At 32.2% G+C, this 20,855-nt stretch overlaps 2 protein-coding genes and 1 pseudogene across 2 annotated transcripts; 2 read left to right on the forward strand and 1 right to left on the reverse strand.

Annotated features, from left to right (window-relative positions):
• Nucleotides 1-1,595: 1,595 nt before the first annotated feature.
• LOC107475833 (pre-mRNA-splicing factor CLF1-like) lies at nucleotides 1,596-3,087 on the forward strand (the record flags this gene model as incomplete). The annotated part of the gene is made up of 5 exons (XM_021136554.2): nucleotides 1,596-1,784; nucleotides 1,869-2,087; nucleotides 2,257-2,449; nucleotides 2,546-2,741; nucleotides 2,840-3,087. Coding segments are annotated over 5 exons (924 nt in total), but the record flags the coding sequence as incomplete, so codon positions are not given.
• Nucleotides 3,088-4,164: 1,077 nt separating this feature from the next.
• LOC110278046 (uncharacterized) lies at nucleotides 4,165-7,189 on the forward strand (annotated as a pseudogene).
• Nucleotides 7,190-11,756: 4,567 nt separating this feature from the next.
• LOC110278282 (disease resistance protein RPV1-like) lies at nucleotides 11,757-14,547 on the reverse strand. Its single transcript, XM_052257959.1, has 3 exons — nucleotides 13,536-14,547; nucleotides 13,150-13,449; nucleotides 11,757-13,055 (listed from the first exon to the last, which is right to left on the reverse strand). The coding sequence occupies exons 1-3, from the start codon at nucleotides 14,430-14,432 to the stop codon at nucleotides 11,757-11,759; spliced, it is 2,496 nt and encodes an 831-aa protein (XP_052113919.1). The 5' UTR covers nucleotides 14,433-14,547.
• Between the last annotated feature and the right edge of the window lie 6,308 nt (nucleotides 14,548-20,855).

Genomic DNA, 20,855 nt, shown 5'->3' on the forward strand with positions numbered 1-20,855 from the left:
CTAAAATATGCTTGTATAAATACTTTTAATTCAGAAGGATATTTTAGTCTTTTAAAATTAATTTTAAAAAAATATTTTATTTTTTAAAATATGATTAAGGGGATCTTTTAGTATTTTTAAATTGAACTATTGTTTCAAATGTATAATACAATTAAAAAAATAAATTTAAAAAGATAATTTAATCTTTTAACTATAAAGTTATTTTATCTTAATCTTTCTAAAATCAAATTCAAGTTTTAATTACAATTAAACTACTTTAAGCCTAGAAATTGAAATTATTAAAAGAGCAATGCTAGGGAGTCAGCAATTTTTGTGATTGTTAGCCTCAATTAGCTAATAATAATGATTTGATGGTGTGAGATTGGTGTGAAATTTCATCCAATGACTCATCTTCCTCTGTTCGCTAAAATTCAATAAAAGTGCTGTTACTAGACTTTTCCTTATTAAAATACTCCTAAGTTTAAAACTATACCGCGAGTCCCTAACCCCCTCCTATTTGAATTTTCAGTCTCAGTCTTCCCTTTCTCCTCTAGCCTGAGCTCGAGCAGTGAAGGAATCCTCCCGTCGAGCAAGGCGCGCCACAGTGTCTCCAAGGCTTCTCAATCGCGCCGCCAGGTACTCCCCAGGGTCGTGTTGTTGGTGTCATTCGCCGCCTTTGCGTCTGCCTCGCTATCGCCGCCTTTGCCACCGTTCCTTATCCGCGCTGCTCTTTCTTTCGGAGCTATGCCTCGGCTCTCCTCTCTTTCTCTCTCGACTATCGCCGTTCTAGCCAGATAGGTACAAAACCTTGTTAATTTTCCTTATTTGCTAGTTAATTTTTCTGAAGTTGAAAGTTGATAATTCCATATAGCATTTGTTTAAAATTATTCTAATTTTAAGTAATTAGTTAGAATTTTCCCTCATAATGATTTGCCCTCACCACATACTGATGTTTTTGGAACCTGGCACATCATCAAGATAATGTAAAACAAGAACTCAACTTTGCATTTGTTATGTGAATTGCCGTTGCTATTGTTATGTGATCTGTGTTGCTGAATTCAACTTTCAATTTGTAATTTATAATGCAGCTGGAACAGAGGACATCTGAAGTTCAAACCAGCTGGACAAAGAAATTGTAGCTGACTAAACCAACGCTTTAAATTCCGCAACCGCCATTTTCTTACAGCAAAATCCTTCGTTTTACTGCACCCTTCAACTGGGGCGATGTCTTTGTCAAAAGAAGCACACTCAACATTGGGTTACCTCACGCTCAAGGACACGGAGGTGAAGCTTCCACCGTCAACGCGGGTTAAGAACAAGACACCTGCTCCGATTCAAATCACAGCGGAGCAGATTCTCCGGGAGGCTCGGGAGCGGCAAGAGGCTGAGATCCGCCCTCCAAAGCAGAAGATCCCCGATGCCACTGAGCTTGGCGAGTACCGCCTCCGCAAGTGAAAAGAGTTTGAGGACTTATGATATAGCAATGCATAACCTTGTCTAACATATAATGATTTGATTTGGATAATGGTCATAGCACTGCAATTTCAATAATTATGAATGAATATAACAACATCTGTGGTATTGAAGCCAAACTCCAGTGTTGATCTTTTGTATTGTATATTGACACTGCTGCTCCTCTCTGTGGCTTTCTTTCTTATAGGGAGTGTCTCAACTTGATACCACATAGTAAGTTTTCATTTGCAAAGATATGGCTTCTAGCAGCCCAGTTTGAAATACGTCAGCTGAATCTCAAGGGTGCTCGACAGATATTAGGAAATGCCATTGGAAAGGCTCCAAAAGACAAGGTAATATATATGCTGATGTAAATGCAATGATGTCTTTTTATTGAAGCATGGTTATCTTACACAGCCCTGCTCACTGGACAACAGATTTTCAAGAAGTATATAGAGATAGAACTGCAGCTTGGTAACATAGATAGATGCAGAAAACTATATGAAAAGTATCTGGAGTGGTCGCCTGAAAATTGCTATGTTTGGAGCAAGTATGCAGAATTGGAGAGATCTTTATCTGAGACTGATCGAGCTAGAGCAATATTCGAGCTTGCAATCGCTCAACCAGCATTGGATATGCCTGAACTATTGTGGAAGGTACATTTATTGCCTTGTACCAATCAATGCCTAACCATTCTTGTTATATCATTCTTTCATCATTTCTTTTCTCTTATGTATTATGACATCTTATGTAATGCATACTTTTTCTAATATGCTATGTGCATTTTTGTGCTAACCTGTCTATCAATTTGTGATTTCAAAACAGGCATCTATTGACTTTGAGACTGCAGAAGGTGAATTTGAGAGAGCAAGAGCGCTTTATGAAAGGCTTCTTAATAGAACAAAGCACTTGAAGGTATGGATAAGCTATGCGGAATTTGAGGCAACGGCAATAGATCAGAACAGTTTAGACTTGACAGAAGAAGAGAAAGAGAGGGAATGCCTTCAGCGTGCTAGAAGTATGTGATTCTGATGCTTTTGTTGTTTGATTATTCTTTGATCTGAATTGGAATGATATCCTGATTCACTCTACTTTTGTTTCGTGCTTAAATCAGGGGTGTTTGAGGAAGCTCTTAACTACTTCAGATCGTCAGCTCCGGAACTGAAGGAGGAAAGGGCAATGCTATTGGAGAAATGGCTCAACATGGAGGCTGCTTCTGGGGAGCTTGGTGATGTTAGCTTAGTCCAGTCTAAGCTGCCGAAGAAGCTCAAAAAGAGAAGACAAGTTACTACTGAAGATGGTTCTGCCAGGTTTGTATTTTGTTACTGTCAATATTCTATTTTTGCCATTCTGGTTATAAAAGCCTTTACTAGATTTCATATTAACTCCTGTTCTTTTGATTTGGCAGAATTGGGGAATTCATCGACTATTTGTTCCCTGAAGAAACTCAGACGACTAATCTTAAGATCTTAGAAGCTGCATACCAGTGGAAGAAGCAAAAATTGTCTTCTGGCGAGTGGCGACAACTGAACTAACAATATTTTCATCTTGTCTTGTTTGTAACATGTATATATATGTTGGAGTGATTAGGGATGGGTTATTGTTAAAATCAAAACTGTTGAATACTTTTACCTATCAAAATTTTTAAAAAAGATATAGCTAGTATTAAGTGCTTGTTTAGGTGCCATTATTTTGATAAAATAAGATCTTTTTATAATGAAAAAGATCTTTTTTTATTTTTTAATATGTTTGGCAAATTTTTAGTAGCAAAAGTAAAAGTACTAAAAAAATTAGAAAAATATCTTTTTTGAGAAGATGTAATTTACATTCTTTTTTAAAAAATCTTTTTTTCCTAAAAAAAGATGTTTTTCATGTAATAAATAAACAAAAAAGTACTTTTATATTGTTATACCAAAACATAATTGATAGATAGAAAGATATTTTTACATGAGATACTCAGATATAAAATTACTTTTACTTTTTCATAAGTTTTTTTAAAAAAAGATAACTCGAAAAAAGATCTTTTCTTAAAAGCTCACCCAAACAAGTCTTAAGTATTAACCTTTAAATAAAATAAAATAATTAAGTCAACCCCAAACTAATAAGTCACCAATTCCGCTACGTAACCAACAAAGATTTTACCAACTTCTGCCAACTCTTGTTTATGATTGTGTTTAATGAAATTGTCTTTGTGGATGTGTCTAATAAAAATGTTTTTTTTATGGCTGTGTCTAATGAGAGTGTTTTTGTGGATGTGTCTCCTGGATGTGTCAATGTTAATTGTAATTAAAATATAATAATTAATTATTAATGATAATAAGTTGGCAGATAATATATTGATACCATATACTTTTTTTACAAGTCAAGTTAGCTTCTTCCACTGCTTGCTTTCTCTTTCGTCTTTATGGATTATTATTATTATTATTATTATTATTATTATTATTATTATATCGTTAATTAGTAAATGGTCAAAAATTTGAGATGGAAACAAAACTTAAAAACAACACGCTTATGGCAATTACCAAGTAGTTACCTTCTCTCTCTTTCTCTCTCTCCTTCTCTCTCTCCCCCTCTCTCTCTCCCTCTCTATCGTTAATTAGCAAATGGTCAAGAATTTGAGATAACTCCACCTATGTTACACTTATGATACATAGTTGGTCCCAAACCCGGATAAAGGAGGGTTGTGTCAGGTCTTCGACAATCAACATAAAAATTTAGTCGAATCTTCATGACATGAATCAAAGACGTTATTGCGCTAAAGCTAGGTCATTGCGCGGAAGCAACGCGTTGTATGGCTCGAATACAGTGTCAAATGAGCAAAGGCCGCTGCATTGCCCGGATGTAGTGTTAAATGAGCAAGGTTTCCCGCGTTTAAGTGAACGGTCGAGGGTAAATAAGCTAATTCACAAAGTAAAAGGTAAAGGTCGAAACGACAAAATGTTGAGATTTGGGACATGGAACATAGGCACTCTAACAGGAAAATCCATGGAGGTGGTGGACACCATGACAAGGAGGAGGATTAACATTATGTGCCTACAAGAAACAAAATGGGTTGGTGCGAAGGCTAGGGAGTTGGATACTTCCGAATTCAAACTTTGGTATACATAAAAGGTGAAGAATAGGAATGGAGTGGATATTATTATGGATAAGCAGTGGAAGAAGGATGTAGTGGATGTCAAGAGGGTGGAAGATCGGATCATCTCTATCAAACTTGTGGTGGAGGGAGGTACTTTTCATGTGATTAGCGCCTACGCACCCCAATTGGGTTCAGACGAACAACACAAGATAAGATTTTGCGAGGATCTAGAGAGTTTGGTCTAAGACATACCTTCGAGAGATAAGATTTTCTTAGGAGGAGATCTAAATGGCCATGTTGGAAGAGAAGTGACCGGGTATGGAAGTATTCATGGAGGCCATGGTTTCGGATTGATCAATGCCGAGGGTAAAACTATCTTGGACTTTTCCTCAACTTTTGACCTTCTCATCGCAAATACATGTTTTAAAAAGAGAGACGAACATCTTATAACCTATAAGAGTGGTATGACAAGCTCTCAAATCAATTTCTTCTTGTTGAAGAGAGTCGACCGGAAATTTTGCATTAATTGTAAATTATTTCGGGAGAGAGTTTAACAACACAACATAGGATGCTCGTCATAGATTTTCGTGTTGAACAAAAATTGAGAAAAAGACATCATACGAAGAACCCAAGGACGAGGTGGTGGCAGATGAAGAGTGAGGAACAAAGAAGCTTCCTAAGACGGGTAGGAGAAGAGGCAAAGTGGGATATGAATGGAAGCGCGGAGGAGATGTGGAGGGAGATGGCAGAAGTTATTAGAAGAACAACAAAAGAAAGTTTTGGTGAATCTAAAGGGACAGGACCAAGAGACAAGGAGTCTTGGTGGTGGAATGCGAGTGTACAAGAGAAGATAAAGGTAAAAAGGGAGTGCTTTAAAGAGTGGTCTTTGTGCCGTAATGCGGAGAATTAGAAAAAATATAAGGCGGCTAAGAAAGAGTCAAAAGTGGCTGTAAGTGAAGCAAGAACAAGAGCATATGAGGGTCTATACCAGTCTTTAGGCACGAAAGAAGGAGAAAAAAGTATATATAGAATCGCAAAGAGTCGTGAAAGAAGAACGATAGATTTGGACCAGGTTAAGTGTATAAAGGATAAAGACGGAGAGGTGCTGGCTCAAGAGGAGAAGATTAATGAAAGGTGGAAGAGCTACTTCTACGAGTTATTTAATGAAGGAAATAAGACTCTTCTGAGCCTTGGTTGGTTATACACAAGGAAAGAAGATCAAAACTTTGACTACTATCGAAGAATTCGAGAATTCGAGGTAAAAGAGGCTCTAAAACAGAAGAAGAATGGCAGGACAGTAGGACCTGATAATATCCCGATTGAAGTTTGGAATGGCATTGGAGGAAAAGGCATCAATTGGTTAACCAAGCTTTTTAATGAGATTTTAAGGTCAAAGAAGACACCTGATGAGTGGAGAAAGAGCACATTGGTACCTATCTACAAGAATAAAGGGGATATACAAAGTTGCAGAAACGATAGAGGGATCAAGCTCATGAGCCATACCATGAAGTTATGGAAAAGGGTGATAGAACGGAGGTTGAAAAGAGACACAAGTAACAGAGAACTAATTTGGTTTTATGCCAGACAGATTCACCACCGAAGCGATATACCTATTAAGACGGATGATGGAGAGGTATCATAGTAATAAAATAGATCTATATATGGTGTTTATTGATCTAGAAAAAACGTACGATAGGGTGCCAAGGGAGGTCCTATGGAAGGTTTTTAGAAAAGAAGAGAGTAAGGATCGCATATATTCGTGCAATTAAAGACATGTATGATGGGGCCACAACTAGTGTGAAGACTCAAGGTAGGGTGACAGAGGAATTTCTTATTGGTATAGGATTACACCAAGGATCATTCTTAAGTCCTTACCTTTTGACATTAGTCTTGGAAGTACTCCCAGAGCACATCCAAGAACTTGTGCCATGGTGCAAGTTTTTTGCCGATGATATCGTCCTTATGGGAGAGTCAAGGGAAGACTTAAATAAGAAGTTGGACTTATGGAGAGAAGTTCTAGAAGTGTATGGCCTGCGCATAAGCCGTAGTAAGATAGAGTATATGGAATGTAAGTTCAGTTTGCGAAGAGAAAACCCTAATATAGAGGTGAAGTTCGGAGAAAATATCCTACAAAAAGTTAAAAGTTTTAAGTATATTGGGTGCATCATACAGGATAATGGAGATATTGAACATGATGCAAATCATAGGATCCAAGCAGGTTGGTCAAAATGGCATAGTGCATCTGGTTTCATATGTGACAAAAAAGTGCCTTTAAAACTTAAAGATAAATTCTATCGCACTGTTATAAGACCGGCTATGCTTTATGGTACAGAATGTTGGGCGGCCAAAAGGGAGCACGAACATAAGCTAAATGTGGCAGAGATGAAGATGTTGAGATGGATGAGTGGTCATACGCGATTGGATAAAATAAGAAACGAAGATATAAGGGAGAGAGTTAGAGTAGCATCCATTGTGGAAAAAATGGTAGAATTGCGTCTCAAGTGATTTGGACATATGAGAAGAAGACCGACAAAGCACCCAGTCAGGAGGGTGGATGAGATGGAAGATGGACAAGGGGTGAAAGGCAGAGGAAGACCTAAGAAGACCATCCATGAGGTGGTCATACGAGATCTTCATATAAACGGTCTCTCTATAGACATGATACATGGCAGAGCTGAATAGCGTCATTTGATTCATGTAGCAGACCCCACCTAGTGGGACAAGGCTTTGTTGTTGACTTGTTGTTGTTGTTGTTGTTTGTCAAGAATTTGAGATGGAAACAAAACTTAAAAACAACACGCTTATGGCAATTACTAAGTAGTTACCTTCTTTCTTTCTTTCTCTCTCTCCTTCCCTCCCCCTCTCTCATTTATTTATTTTTTGTCATTAATTATAAATAATTCCAGATTTATTACCTTGTCTCTATATTTACTCATTTTTATATTACTATTTTTTTTATAAACATTTTTATATTACTATATAGCTTAGGAAATTAGAATTGAGTTCATATATATTTTGAATACAGATTTATAATAAAGTCCTTTGAACATCTCTATCTGTAGTTATTCTCTCTCTCTCCCTCTCGTTAATTAGCAAATGGTAAAAAATTTGAGATGGAAACAAAACTTAAAAACAACACGCTTAAGGCAGTTAGGAAGTATACCTTCTCTCTCTCCCTCCCTCTTTCTCCCTCTCTCTTTCATTTATTTATTTTTTGTCATTAATTATAAATAAGTCTAAGTTTATTACATTGTCTTTTGAGGAATGCTAGGGGCCAGCAATTTTTGTGATTTGTAACCATCAAATAGTCATCAATAATGGTTTTAATGGTGTGAGATTGATGTTAAATTTCATCCAATGGCTCACTTTTCTTTGCTGGTTACATGCTGACCAGAATTTAACAAAGTTGCTGGCTCCCTAGACTTTTTCTTGTCTTTATATTTATTCATTTTTATATTACTATTTTTTTATAAACATTTTTATATTACTTATAGCTTAGGAAATTAGAATTGAGTTCATATATATTTTGAATACAGGTTTATAATAAAGTCTTTTAAATATCTTTATCTGTAGTTATTACTTATTACCAACAAAATTGCTATGTATGGTATTAGAAATTTATTAGAGACTTATTTTGGTTAGAGTTAATATCTAGAATTGGAATCTGAATTCAAATTTGAGATGAAATATAAAAAAGTAAAATGTTAATAAATTAGATCGAGTGAAGTTATATTTAAAATTGTGATGAGAAATTAAACATATATACTCTTTGATTCATTCTAATTGGTATAGTCCTTTTGTGCGTTGTTATTTTGTTATCAACTCTTTTAAGGGTCTAATATTTTGATAAAAGGAGATATAAAAGGGAAGATGCATATACAATATTATTGCATTATTATTCACAAAGTGTTATAAGTCATTCCCTTCACAAGTTTCAATTTGGAGAAAGACCAATAATTATAGTGAGTACTTTTTTTCAAAAAATAAAAAAAAGAATTACATCGATTTAATTGAGTTCTTATTATAAATAAGGCCGTAATATAAATCATTTCATTAAAAAGAAGTGGTGCTTTTCTCACAAAAACAGTTGATTATGGCTTAATTGATAGGAAATGAAGGTGGCAATTAGCATTAAGCATTTAGCAAACTGAGTCCCATTGCAATTAAGCCAATAAGATGTCTGATTCTTAACAATTAATGAATCTGTTTGTCTATTATGATTTCTATGTCTCTATAACCTGATTTAAATGAGTCCTAATAGATATTACCAGAATAAAAATTAAATTTATTAGTTATTTAGTTGTATTATTAATATTATAAGTGACATGCATATTTTATGTTGTTTTATTTATATTAGAATAATTTTAAATATTTTTTTTACTTCAACTTTTTTCTTTGTATTCTATTTTTTTTCTTTTTTATTAGAGATATTATTTTCAAAAAGTGTTACTTAAAAGAATAATTCATTGTCATCTCATAATTATAATTATATAATTATTATACTAATAAAAATTGAAAAGATGTGAATCTAATATGGAAAATGTGATAGACAAACGCATATAAACAAAATGCTTCTCTATAATTGTCCTTTCTCTGTATAATTATCATACTCAATTGCTACGTTCTTTTCAGGTTCATTTTGGGTTCTTTCTATGTTCCTTCTTTATAATTTACTCAATTTTTAATTATATCACTATAACTTCGAAAATTGAAATTTATAATATAGTCCCCTAATAACTTCATAGTTATTGTTTATTACAAAATATGTCAAGTGTGTTATTAGAGACTTGGCACTTATTTATTTGAATTTCAAACAAAACAATAAAATTGTACATTATAAGTTGGATCACGTTAGTCGAAATTTTCAAATAAGACTTTGAACAAAAATAATTACGGGGTTTCACATGGTTGATATTTCCTAGTGCTTCTTCATAAAATGAAAGGTTATGAAAGTTAAAATAAAGGGACAAATTGTCAAATAGTAACAAATAGAAATCACATCTTACTATAGTATAATATGCATAAACTACCACTGCAAATTACAATGCAAAAAGATAGTAATTTGTAAACTACTATAGAAATGCATGGGCCTCTAAGTATCAATAATGCAGAAACTAAGGTGATATGTGACAAGAACTAGTCTTCAAAATTAACCAAGGAGAAGATGCAAAAAAGTACTATGTGAAAACTGACAAGGCTGATCTAAGGGGCATATGAAATCACCTGGAGGATGCGGATTGAGGGTTCACTGGTTTAGATTCTGTTTTCTTGTAATTTCATACTTCTTTAAGTGTCTTCCTCAAATTAGATGCACTAGCTTTCTTTTAGCTATTTTGGTCTTCAAATTACATGTACTAGCTTTAAATATCTCTCTTGCTTGCTTGCTTGGTTTTTACACCCTCTTATAGTCTCTCTTTCATCAAATGAAATTACATTTTGAAAAAATAAAATTGGTATAGTCTTTTGTGCATTCTGCTATTAACTCTGCATGGAAATCATTACAGATCATATAGTGATATAGGTTTCTTAGTTTGAAAGCAAACTGATCTCAAAACTTATTTATTTTAAAATGTGGTGTTTTTACTAGGAATGTGTTGCTCTAAAATCTGCAGCTTTTGTACCTTGATCTGTTTATAGGTCTAACATTTTGGTAAAAGGAGATATAAAAATGAAGGTGCATATACCATATTATTGCATTAATATTCACCAGTTGATTGCGAGTAGAGGCTCCATGAGCAAATTTTGGCCTTTAATTTGGGCAAAAGAATAATCCAAATCCATGAGAAAACAATGCATATACTCAACTTGCAAGAATTCTTGAAGAGGCCTAGCATCTCCGCAATTGCATTGAACTGGACGATAAGAATTCAGTTCTTCCGAAAGAACCTTGATCTTTGTGAAGTACTAAGAAACTGTCATGGCACCTTGGCGCAAATTCATCAATTCTCTCTTGATTTGGAAAATTCTAGGTCTATTTCCATGCTGAAATCTTTCTTTAAGATTATTCTAAAGTTCTTCAGCTGAATCAGCGTACACCAGCGAAGTCACAGTTTCTTTGGACACTGAATTCAAAATCCAGGTACTTATCACATCATTAACACATGGCCAATTCTCAAATTGCTCTGGTTTGAGCTTAGGATCAGGCCAAGGAACGGTTCCATTGACAAATCATAGTTTACGCTTTGCATTGAGAGCTTTCTTCATAGCACGGCTCCAAGAATGGTAGTTCTCCTCCGTAAGTTGCTGGGTTACCAGAACTAAGCTTGGTTAATCAGATGGAGAAAGGAAGAACGGATCTGCTATGGTTACAGTATTTGAATTCGATAGCGAGAAAGCTTCAAGATGAAGAAAGTCAGAATATCACCCTTGATCTTGTGATCGGAGCCTTCGATTCATCAATTTGTGTTGTAAAATTGTGAATTGAAGCAACTTTCATCAACTCTATCGCGTGATTTCACGGTGTGATTTGAAGAAGAGGAGAAGAAATCGGAAGTGAAGAGGAAGAAGAGATGAAGAATCTAGAGGAAGCTTGAAGAAGTTTGAAGAACTTGTTTAGGAAGCGAAAGTGAGAGATTCAAAAAATATCCTAGGATACCATGTTAGATCAATGACATTAGAGAGGGAAAATGATCTAACTGCTGTCATAACTAACTTAATTACGTATAACTAATTGGTAAATATATGTATCTAATACTAACTGCCAAAATTTTTGTTTTGGTCAGAGTTCTTAAAACAAATAATTTTGAACTCTTTGGTTACAGTGATTTGATATGAGGATGTATATTGCCATCCATAACTCAACATGTTAAAAGTGAAATAGGAATCTTGAATTGAATTTCACTTCATTTTACATTAAATGCTATGCACTTGAATAAATTAAAATCATTTACCAAAAATTGTCAGGCAATTTTGTTTTATGTTTTTCCAATCTGTTCAGTAAAATTATGTGAAATTGAGAAGTGTTTACATGGATACATAATTACATATATATGATAAGCATGAGAGAGAGAACCAAGATTCAACAAAACACAAATTTATTTAAGAGGGGAGTGTTAGGTAAACAATGACCATCTTAAAAAATACATTACACCTTAATTTAATGCTTCTAATTAAATTTAAGATTAATTTATTCTTTTAACCCTATTAATTCAGATTGTTCACAAATATTTACCCAAGATCATAAGCGTTCCCCCGCTCTCCCCTTCCCGAAAAAAAAGAAAGTTTACCTAATGATGGAATTGAATGTTATTCACCACCAATCATTATATTGGAGTCGTTTTGATTTTCCTCTGATCTGACGGAACATCGCACTTTTCAGTACATCGAGATTCACATCTGTGATGGAGTTATGATGAGGATTCAACTCGAACTCCAATTCAAGTTTTTGAATGGTATCTACGAGAGTTGAAGCATACATGGGAAAAACTCCACACCCTTTGATAAAATAATCATCATCATGTTCTTCCTTTACTTGGACTCTCTTCCCCTTCTCTGATCTATCAACACTGAATCTGAATGAGATCTTTTGTTTGCATGTGCAGCCATAATGTTTTCCATCAACTTTACTATACATGCCTTCACTAAGAAGTGCAAAACTCCTAAGTAAAACGTGACCAGGGTTTAGTCGTCCTTTATGAATGTTTAGCCCTTTACTTGGAACACCATCTCCGAAGTGGCGGTATTCACACTTGATATTGACATCAGCCCGTTCGTCAAAATAATGAGGTAAGTTTTGAGAAACAACACAACAGAAGATGAAACCCAACAACTCGTTATAAGGTTGATCAAGTTCAATTGTTATGGATGCTTCTTCTGTCTGGAATCTGAACCACTTTGGAACTTTGTACCCTGGATAATAAACACTACCTGTCATATAACGATATCCAACACTACTATACAGTAGATTTGGATCTGCTGTGCGCAAGAAAACATTTCTAAATATTGTGAGATGGGCATCTTCCATAATATCATTCACCGACTCCTCTTCCAATCTCATGCAATTTTCAAATGAGATCCATATCCTGTTCAAACTAAATACTGCCTTCAAACTGAATATTGTTTCAAGTGATGTACAATCATCAGCATAAAGCTGTTCAATAGATGGTGGAAGCTCTGGTATACATCGAAGACTACAACAACCTCTTGCATCAAGAACCGTTAACATTAGTAGGGCTTTGATTTGTGGGAGCTCGGTTAGATCTCTGCAATCACGAATATGAAGAGACTTCATGTATTTAAAGCAGCAGACTTCATTTGGCAGACTCTTAATTCTCGATGGAAAGACTGAAAATTCCTCCAGATTTGAAGAATTATTAGCACAAAGTCCATCGAGAGACTTCAAATGGCTTTTGACGTTCTTTAATTCTTTGCAATTAGTAAGATTCAAATCCTCAAGTGTTTCGATGGATAAAATAGATGGATGAAGTTGACATAGTTTTTCACAATTCCCAAGGTCAATCCTTTTAAGCTTTGTTGCTTTACTAAAATCCGGAAGTTCCACCAACTTTTTACATCCATAAAGGTCGAGTACTGTCAAACTCGCAAGATCCTGTAACAACTCAGAGATACATTCATCACATGCAAAAATCTTTGATCTCCAATCAAAGCAAAACGATTAAAAAAGTTGATATTGGTATTAGTACCTGCTTTCCATCCCATAGTTTAGAAATTTGGCTGTTTGGCATCTTAAACTTAACAAGCTTCTCGGCAGAAAATCTTAATGGTAAAAAATCCAGAGGATAAGCATTCCACTCCAAATACCTGAGTCTAGTAGAAAACGGCTCCAAGATTGCGGGAACGTGCACATTCGACTGTCTTTGATTCCAAGGAGCATAAAGCTTAAGAAACCTTAGGTGAGGCATATTTTTAAAGGTGTCTGCATTTAGGTGTAGATCTCTAATCCGAGACAAGTCTATCATAATACCTTCAACTAAATTTTTTCCCTGAAAAGCCAAAAACTTGTACTAAGAAAACGTTATCATACTAGTTTAAAACAAGCAAAAACAAAATGAGTGTACTGTTCTCTTACTTCGCTATTTTCCAATAAATTATGGAAATCTTCAGGATTATTTATTCGAGTGAGCTTTCCAGGATCATTATTTGATTCTTGACGAACGACTTCCCAACCCATTTGTTGTATCAAGTCATGCATTTCTATTGCATTATCGTAGGAAATAGTTATAAGAGCTTTACGTTTAAGATTGTCTATTCCAACGGCAGCATAGAAACCGCAAGAGTCTAGAAACATAATGACATTATCCTTATTTTTTCCTTTGAAAAAAAATGCAATGTCAAGGAATATGCTCTTGTCAAAATCATCTAATCCATCGTAGCTCAACTTTAACACATCGAAAATGTTCTTATCAGGATAAATCTTGAGTTTTTTTAGTGCACTTTCCCAAACTACTGCACTTTTTGAACATAAAAAAGAACCCAATACTTTTAAGGCCAATGGAATGCCATTTGCATAATTGACAGCCATTTCTGAAAGCTTTTCATATCCATTTTCAGGATAGCTTTTGTGAAAGGCTTTTAAACAAAAAAGCTCAAGGGAACTTTTAAAGCTCAATTTCCGGACATTGTATATTCCATGTGCTCTTGCAGCGTGTAGTATTTGCTTGTCTCTTGTTGTTACAATGACCCTGCTACTTGCTCCCAAATGGATTTGTTCTCTGATTAGATAATCTAACTTCTCTGATGCATCCACATCGTCAAGCACTATGAAAACCTTTTTTCGCCTCAACTGTCTCTTATCAAGGTGATTTTTCTTGTTTAGTAGTTGAGAAACAAGTTGCTCACACAAATAATCCAGCCCATGCCTTTGTGATTCTTCTTTGACATTTTTCAAGAAGCAACAACCTTCGTATTGAGAAGAATATTTATTGAATATAACTTGAGCAATGGTTGTTTTACCTATACCGCCCATACCCCAAATTCCAAGGATTCCAACTTCATTCGGCTCAATTGTTGCCAATAACGATTCAATAGACTTAACTTGTTCATCAATTTCAACAACACCTTTGGATTTATTTGGACAAAAAGGCGGCAGGTTCTCATTGACAACTTTAACAATTTTTTCAATGAGCTCAGCTTCATTTCTATCATGCCACAGGAAAAAAAAAAAAAAGGAGATATATCACGATACAAGGGCAGAAGAAAAAGATTAAACAACAATGAACACAAAAGTAGTAGTAATAGGAAAATGAACAAGTCTAAGCTAATGAGATGTTAATATTTAAAACTTAGTGTCTTTTTTTTAAAATCAAGATCATCATATCGTTGTTTCTTACTCTAATTAAGATGCATTGACCCATTCCAATAATATACCCAAACCAATAAACCTGTAGTAGTTTACAAATTTCTCGTCAGTTGAAATTCAAAAGAAAAACGTAAGGTGAATGATCCGTTGATTTTTGGCCAGTAATGTACAGAGCTTCTTCAATTTGCTGGCTTGAAATAATTGCCGTTTAGCTTGAGTAAATAGCAGATTTTGATGAAAACTAAACTAAAATGCTATAATTCTGGTTGCACTTAACTAAATCAACTTTTTTTCGATCCACCATTTTCATTTTTTAGTTTTTTCTTTTCTTCTTTTAAATATTTGTTTATCTGTTACTTTGTTAGCTAATTGTTAACTGAAGTTTCCTAATAAAGTAAAATAAATAAGAATTAATAATCTCATATTGGGGAAAAAAATTTTATTTATCTATCAATTATAATCTATAAAGTATAAACAGATACACTAAAATAGTATTATAGTTATGACGAGTGAATGACAGGTAAGCTTTTAAATTTTTTATAAATCTATAACTATACGAAGTATGTATAAAAATAATCATCAACTAGTTATTTGTATAAATTATATATTAAAATTTAAAATACACATTGAAAATGAGTTAACATATATATTTATACACAAATATATATGGTTGATTTTTTTAGGATATCACCCAACTTAATAGGCCAAATGACTAATCTCTCACATATCTAAATTCTATTCAAGGTTACAGCTATATGTATAAATTTATAAATTGTATAATTATCTTACTTACTAAGAGCATATTTTAAACAGTATAATAATATAAACTTTTTAAGTTTTTGGTATATTCAATTATTAAAAATATAAAAAATTTAATAATTTTTAGTTTTTATTTTGTGGTATTTTAAAAATAGAATAAACTACGAAAACTAAACGTCCTTAATTTTTAAAAATGCCAAAAAAAATCTCAAATTTTTTATTTAAGAAATTACTTATGCAGATGATCAAAAACTTTGTAGAAATATTAGGATAATATTTAAAAAGTATATAAAAAATATCAAAATTTGATATCTAATTTTTTTTTCATTTTCTTGAAAGTACTTTTGATAATTTAAGCTTTTAAAATATACCCTTAAAGATTTGTTAGCAAAACCTATTTTATAAAAGTATATATTCATCTTAATTTCCCGCAACACACAAATTTAAACCTAATTTTCATAATTCAAAGTGTGCAACTGTGCCTACAGGCGTATATTATTCTATGAATACTTGAAAACTACGTAAAAAACAAAAAACGAGCTAACTAGATATGTATGCATAATAGAGTAATTAATAAACTAAATTGACAAGAGGTAGGGTTGCCCCCCTGTAGCGGTAACGCTATACTACTAGTAGTATATATAACACTATACTACGTGCAGAATTTAACATGGATCGGAGAACATGTTTAAAGGATCTAGGTAAGGACAGATGCACTATATAATTTGTGGAGGCAAGTGCCTTTCTAATATTTTCAAAAAGTATATAAAAATATATGTATAAATATATATATACAATTGAATGAACTCCAACCAAGACATGCTTTTATTTCAATAAGGAGCACAAAATTTTTTGAATCATAGTCACCGATAGCTGACGTGAGAGGGGAACATATGCCTTTGAAAGCAACCAAAATGCATGACATGAATGTTAGTTATATTAATTGTGGTCTAATCAGTTAGCAAAACCAGTAAATGAAACAACCAACAGAATCTCAGCCCAACAAGTAGAAATCACAAATCAAAGATGAATTGCTAGTCATGATGAATTGCATTTTGAACTAACTGCCAAAATTTTAATTTTGTTCAGATCAGAGTTCTTGAAAACAAATAATTTTAAACTGTTTCTGATTTCAATGATTTGATATGAGAATGTATCAAAGATTACCATGCACAACTGAAAATGTTAAAATTGTAATAGGAATATTTAATTGAATATCCACTTTCCTTTACATTAAATGCTATAAGCACTTAAATAAATTAAAATCATTTACCAAAAATTATCTGACAATTTTGTTTTAAATTTATCCAATCTCTTCAGAATTATGTGAATTGAAATTGAGTGAGTTTAAATGGAATAATACATAAATTAAAAATTCAGAGCAGAAGCTCCTCATTTATGTAAAATTATTGACGTCTCTTAATTTGAATAATCAAAATAAAAAAAAGGAGAGCATATATATAGTTTGTTTACCTTAGCTTCAGAATAAAAGGTGACAAAAAAGTGGTTTAACTACAAGTGCAGTAAGCCGTTAGATACACAAACTAAAGAGTTTTACAAGAACACACAAGTGAATGAAACTGCATCTGTTTGTATACAAACTTTCAAATAGTAGTACAAGGTGGGAATTAAGAGGCATGAAGTTTTATAAAGCTATGGTTAATGATTAACCAACCACAAATTAAATAGATCAAGCTTTTCCAATATTTATATTAAAAATATCTGAAATTCTTTGGTTAAATTTGTGCATAATACAATAGTTAGCAAATAATATAAGTCTGCTTAAATTTTTTATAGTTGGCAATGATTAGAATGAATTCACATAATTGATGAAATTGAATTTTCTTATTATTAGAATAAATAATTTCATACTGCCTATATTCTATTCGGAATGTAAGAAATATTGCTATATTAATAGCTTAAATGTAAAAAGTGAAATAGGGATCTCTTATTGAAAAAGAAAAAAAAAAGAATCTAGATTGTAATGCTCTTAAAGATTTAGATAGTATACAATAGACTTTTATTTATAGCCTGTTGTCTGTTTCTGTCTATGAGATTTGAGTTGTTGAATCATGCAAAATAATTTCTTAATAGATAAAAATATAAAGGTAAGCAGTTGCAAAAGCAGGGGAAAAAAGATTAATAAAAAATTTACAAGGATGCAAGTTTAAGTAAACTAACAATGGTAATTAATTGAAGCAAAGAGAAAGATCGGTTTAAACAAGAACGCCCTACAATAATTAAAAATATTTGCGAAAGATTGATAAGCATTTTTTCACCCCTAATGATGGAAGTAAGGGGGCATTAATTCCATAATTTTATCTTCTTCCCATGGCCACCCAGATTCTTGCATGACCTCCAATTATCGAGTTGGAGTTTTGAATTTCCTCTAGTCTTCCAGATCATCTCACTTTTCAGTGCCTGTAGATTCATCAGCCTTGTGATGGAGTTACGATGAGCGTTCAACCTCAGATCCAATTCAAATCTTCCTTGACAATGAAAGCTTTAAAAGTTTGTCCTAAAATCTTTGAATCAACAACTACACATACTATTTGCTACAATGTTTGTCAATCGTTGTATATTCAACCATACTAGATATACATTAAAATCAATTATTAAAATTAATTATTAATATAAAATATATATTTAAAATAAATTAAACTACATATGTATGTATTGATATAAAAATACATAATATATAATTAATTTTAGTAACTAATTTAAATATATAAATAGCATTTTTGTTATAACATTAGGTTACCCATCTTATAGTTCTAGCTATGAAACAAAACATCTTCTACCTCACTCTAATCGACAAGTTCTAGTGTTCCACAATCAAATCTTTATCTTTTATACATTCTTATATTATTTGATGAAACTACTACATAGATTAAACTTTCTTTAGCCATAACCATATGTATGCTCTGGCTGCTGCTTCCACAAATTATTCATAACTTGTATGCAACACTATATAAATGAAATAATAATATGTTGCATTTTATACTCACCTCATCAGTAATAAAAAGAGTTTCACATTATATATAGTAGCATATAAAACAGTTCAATGTTCAAATGCATATATGACGATTATTACAAATTTCCTATTCTAATAACAAAAGAACACAACTAATAAGACTACAAATATTATTGAGAAGAAGTATGACGATTATTACAAATTTCCTATTCTAATAACAAAAGAACACAACTAATAAGACTACAAATATTATTGAGAAGAATCTTGATGACAAGGCCAGGAAAGACATCATCAGGGTCATGGATATGAGGGTTGTTGTGAACGATGTAAGGGTCACCGCACTTGTCACTTATGGTGTGAAGCGTCTCCCCTTCTCCGACCACATAGATCTCCTCGCAGGGTCGTCGGAGAGTAATAATAGTGCTGCTATTGTGTTCATCAGTGAAGATGGTTAGCATGATTAGGACAGTGGAAGAAACAAGGAGAAGAGCACAGTACCATGAAGCTTCTTCAGCTGTGGCGTTTCCCTTTCTGGACTTCAAAGCCATTGATGTCTTGGTCACTTTTTCACAAAAGAGAGCAAGCTAAGATCGATAGTTGGAACTTGGAAGTTATTAATATTATATAAATGAAGATGAAGATATAAGGATGAAATAGGATAAAGAGAGAAAATAGGGGGCACGATGCTTGTGAGGGTCAGTTTTGGCGGTTATTCAGGACAATACAGGGGGTTGTGGAACAACAACAAAAGGAGCATCAAGATATGGAAATATATATGAATTTTTTTAATACGGAATAAAATGTGTTTTTTGTTTTCTTTTTTAAGAATAATTTTACGCATTCCTAGCTAGCTAATAATTAGTTTAAATTTTTTATTTTTTACGAATAATTTTAATATTTTATGCATTCCTTGCAAACCAATTTCATTGTTGAGAATAATTTTGTTTAAATGTAAGGGTATTTCAACATTGTTTAATTCATCTAATTACTTGACTTAAACTTGAAAGAGTTAAGAGTTTCGAGCTTGAATTTGAAATTTTTGGTTTGGTAAAATCCTCTTCTTTAATATGTCTTTGCGGCTTTGCGTCATTAGTCCATTGTTTTAAGTTGTCAGCTAAAAAAAATTTAAACTCGTTTTATTTTATTTTATTTAAAATTTTGTGTGGTTCTATATATTTTAATATCCAATTTTTTATTTTCCCTTTTATCTTTATATTAGATTATAGTATGTTTTGATAAATATTTTATTTAAAAATTTTTAGGTGACATCAATTTTTAGTATTTTTATTTATTATTTAATTAGTACAAACACTAAATTATTCATTTTTTATTAATTTACGTATACAAATTTTGAAAAAGATAAATATAAATTATATTAATTTATATGTGTAAAATTTTGATAAATATATGTATAAATTATATATTTTTTTATATAAAATATCTTTAAATATGTACCTAAGTATACTATAGATTATATTTACGTTGACTGATGCGATCATGTAGCTAAGTATTAATAAATTTAGTGTAGTTTTATGAAATTAAATGGTGAGAAAAATGGTCAACGAATTATAGCTCAAATAATATAGTTTTTTATATTTATTTAAGAGATTGTAGGTTCGAATATTCTTAGGATATACTCTATCGATCTATCCTATCTTACCCGCACTCCCAGTGACGGATCCAGAAAAATTTAGTAGTGGGGGCAAAAATATAATAAAATTTTGGTATAGATTTTTTTTTGCTTTCCACAATACCCGACAAATTAAGGACTAATTTGTCGTGAATTTGAGTTTCATTTAATAGTTTACAATTGGCCGGCAATGAGTTGCTACACATACGAGATAGAATTTGAACCCCCAATACTTACTTAAGCGGACGAGTAAGCTATCGTTTAACCAATCCAAATTAGTTTAGATATATTTAAAATTTTAAATGAAAACTATCTATACATATTGATAAGAACTAAAAATATATATACAATTACTTATTATAATATTTAAAATATATACAATTACTTATTATAATATTTAAAATAATCAAAATATAATTTCATACACACACAGTATAGTATTCAAAATAACAAAAAAAATAATTTATAATGACTTTTTATTTTTATTTTTAACATGACTAAACATTATTTTTTTTATATTTTTTAAATAATTATTTTACTTTTTATTATCTCATATTTAATCGTCATATTTACTTATTATAATATTTATGGTAAAATAAATGTTTCAACCAAAATAATTACCGTATATTAACATATAAATAATATATTTTTTATCTTAAATAATTTTTAAAAAATTACTAATAATTTAAGTTGTATTTAATTAAAAAACTAAATTTTAATTTAATCA

The sequence above is a fragment of the Arachis duranensis genome, chromosome 2 (genome assembly GCF_000817695.3).
Source record: "Arachis duranensis cultivar V14167 chromosome 2, aradu.V14167.gnm2.J7QH, whole genome shotgun sequence".
In the NCBI taxonomy this organism is placed as follows: Eukaryota; Viridiplantae; Streptophyta; class Magnoliopsida; order Fabales; family Fabaceae; genus Arachis; species Arachis duranensis.

What these genes read in the sequence shown, in the direction of transcription:
- LOC110278282 (XM_052257959.1), bottom strand. Translation starts at nt 14,432, where the DNA reads ATGGGCGGTATAGGTAAAACAACCATTGCTCAAGTTATATTCAATAAA. An exon ending in ATTTATTGGAAAATAGCGAA is followed by an intron (nt 13,450 to 13,535) that starts GTAAGAGAACAG and finishes TTGGCTTTTCAG; the next exon opens with GGAAAAAATTTAGTTGAAGG. An exon ending in AACTATGGGATGGAAAGCAG is followed by an intron (nt 13,056 to 13,149) that starts GTACTAATACCA and finishes GAGTTGTTACAG; the next exon opens with GATCTTGCGAGTTTGACAGT.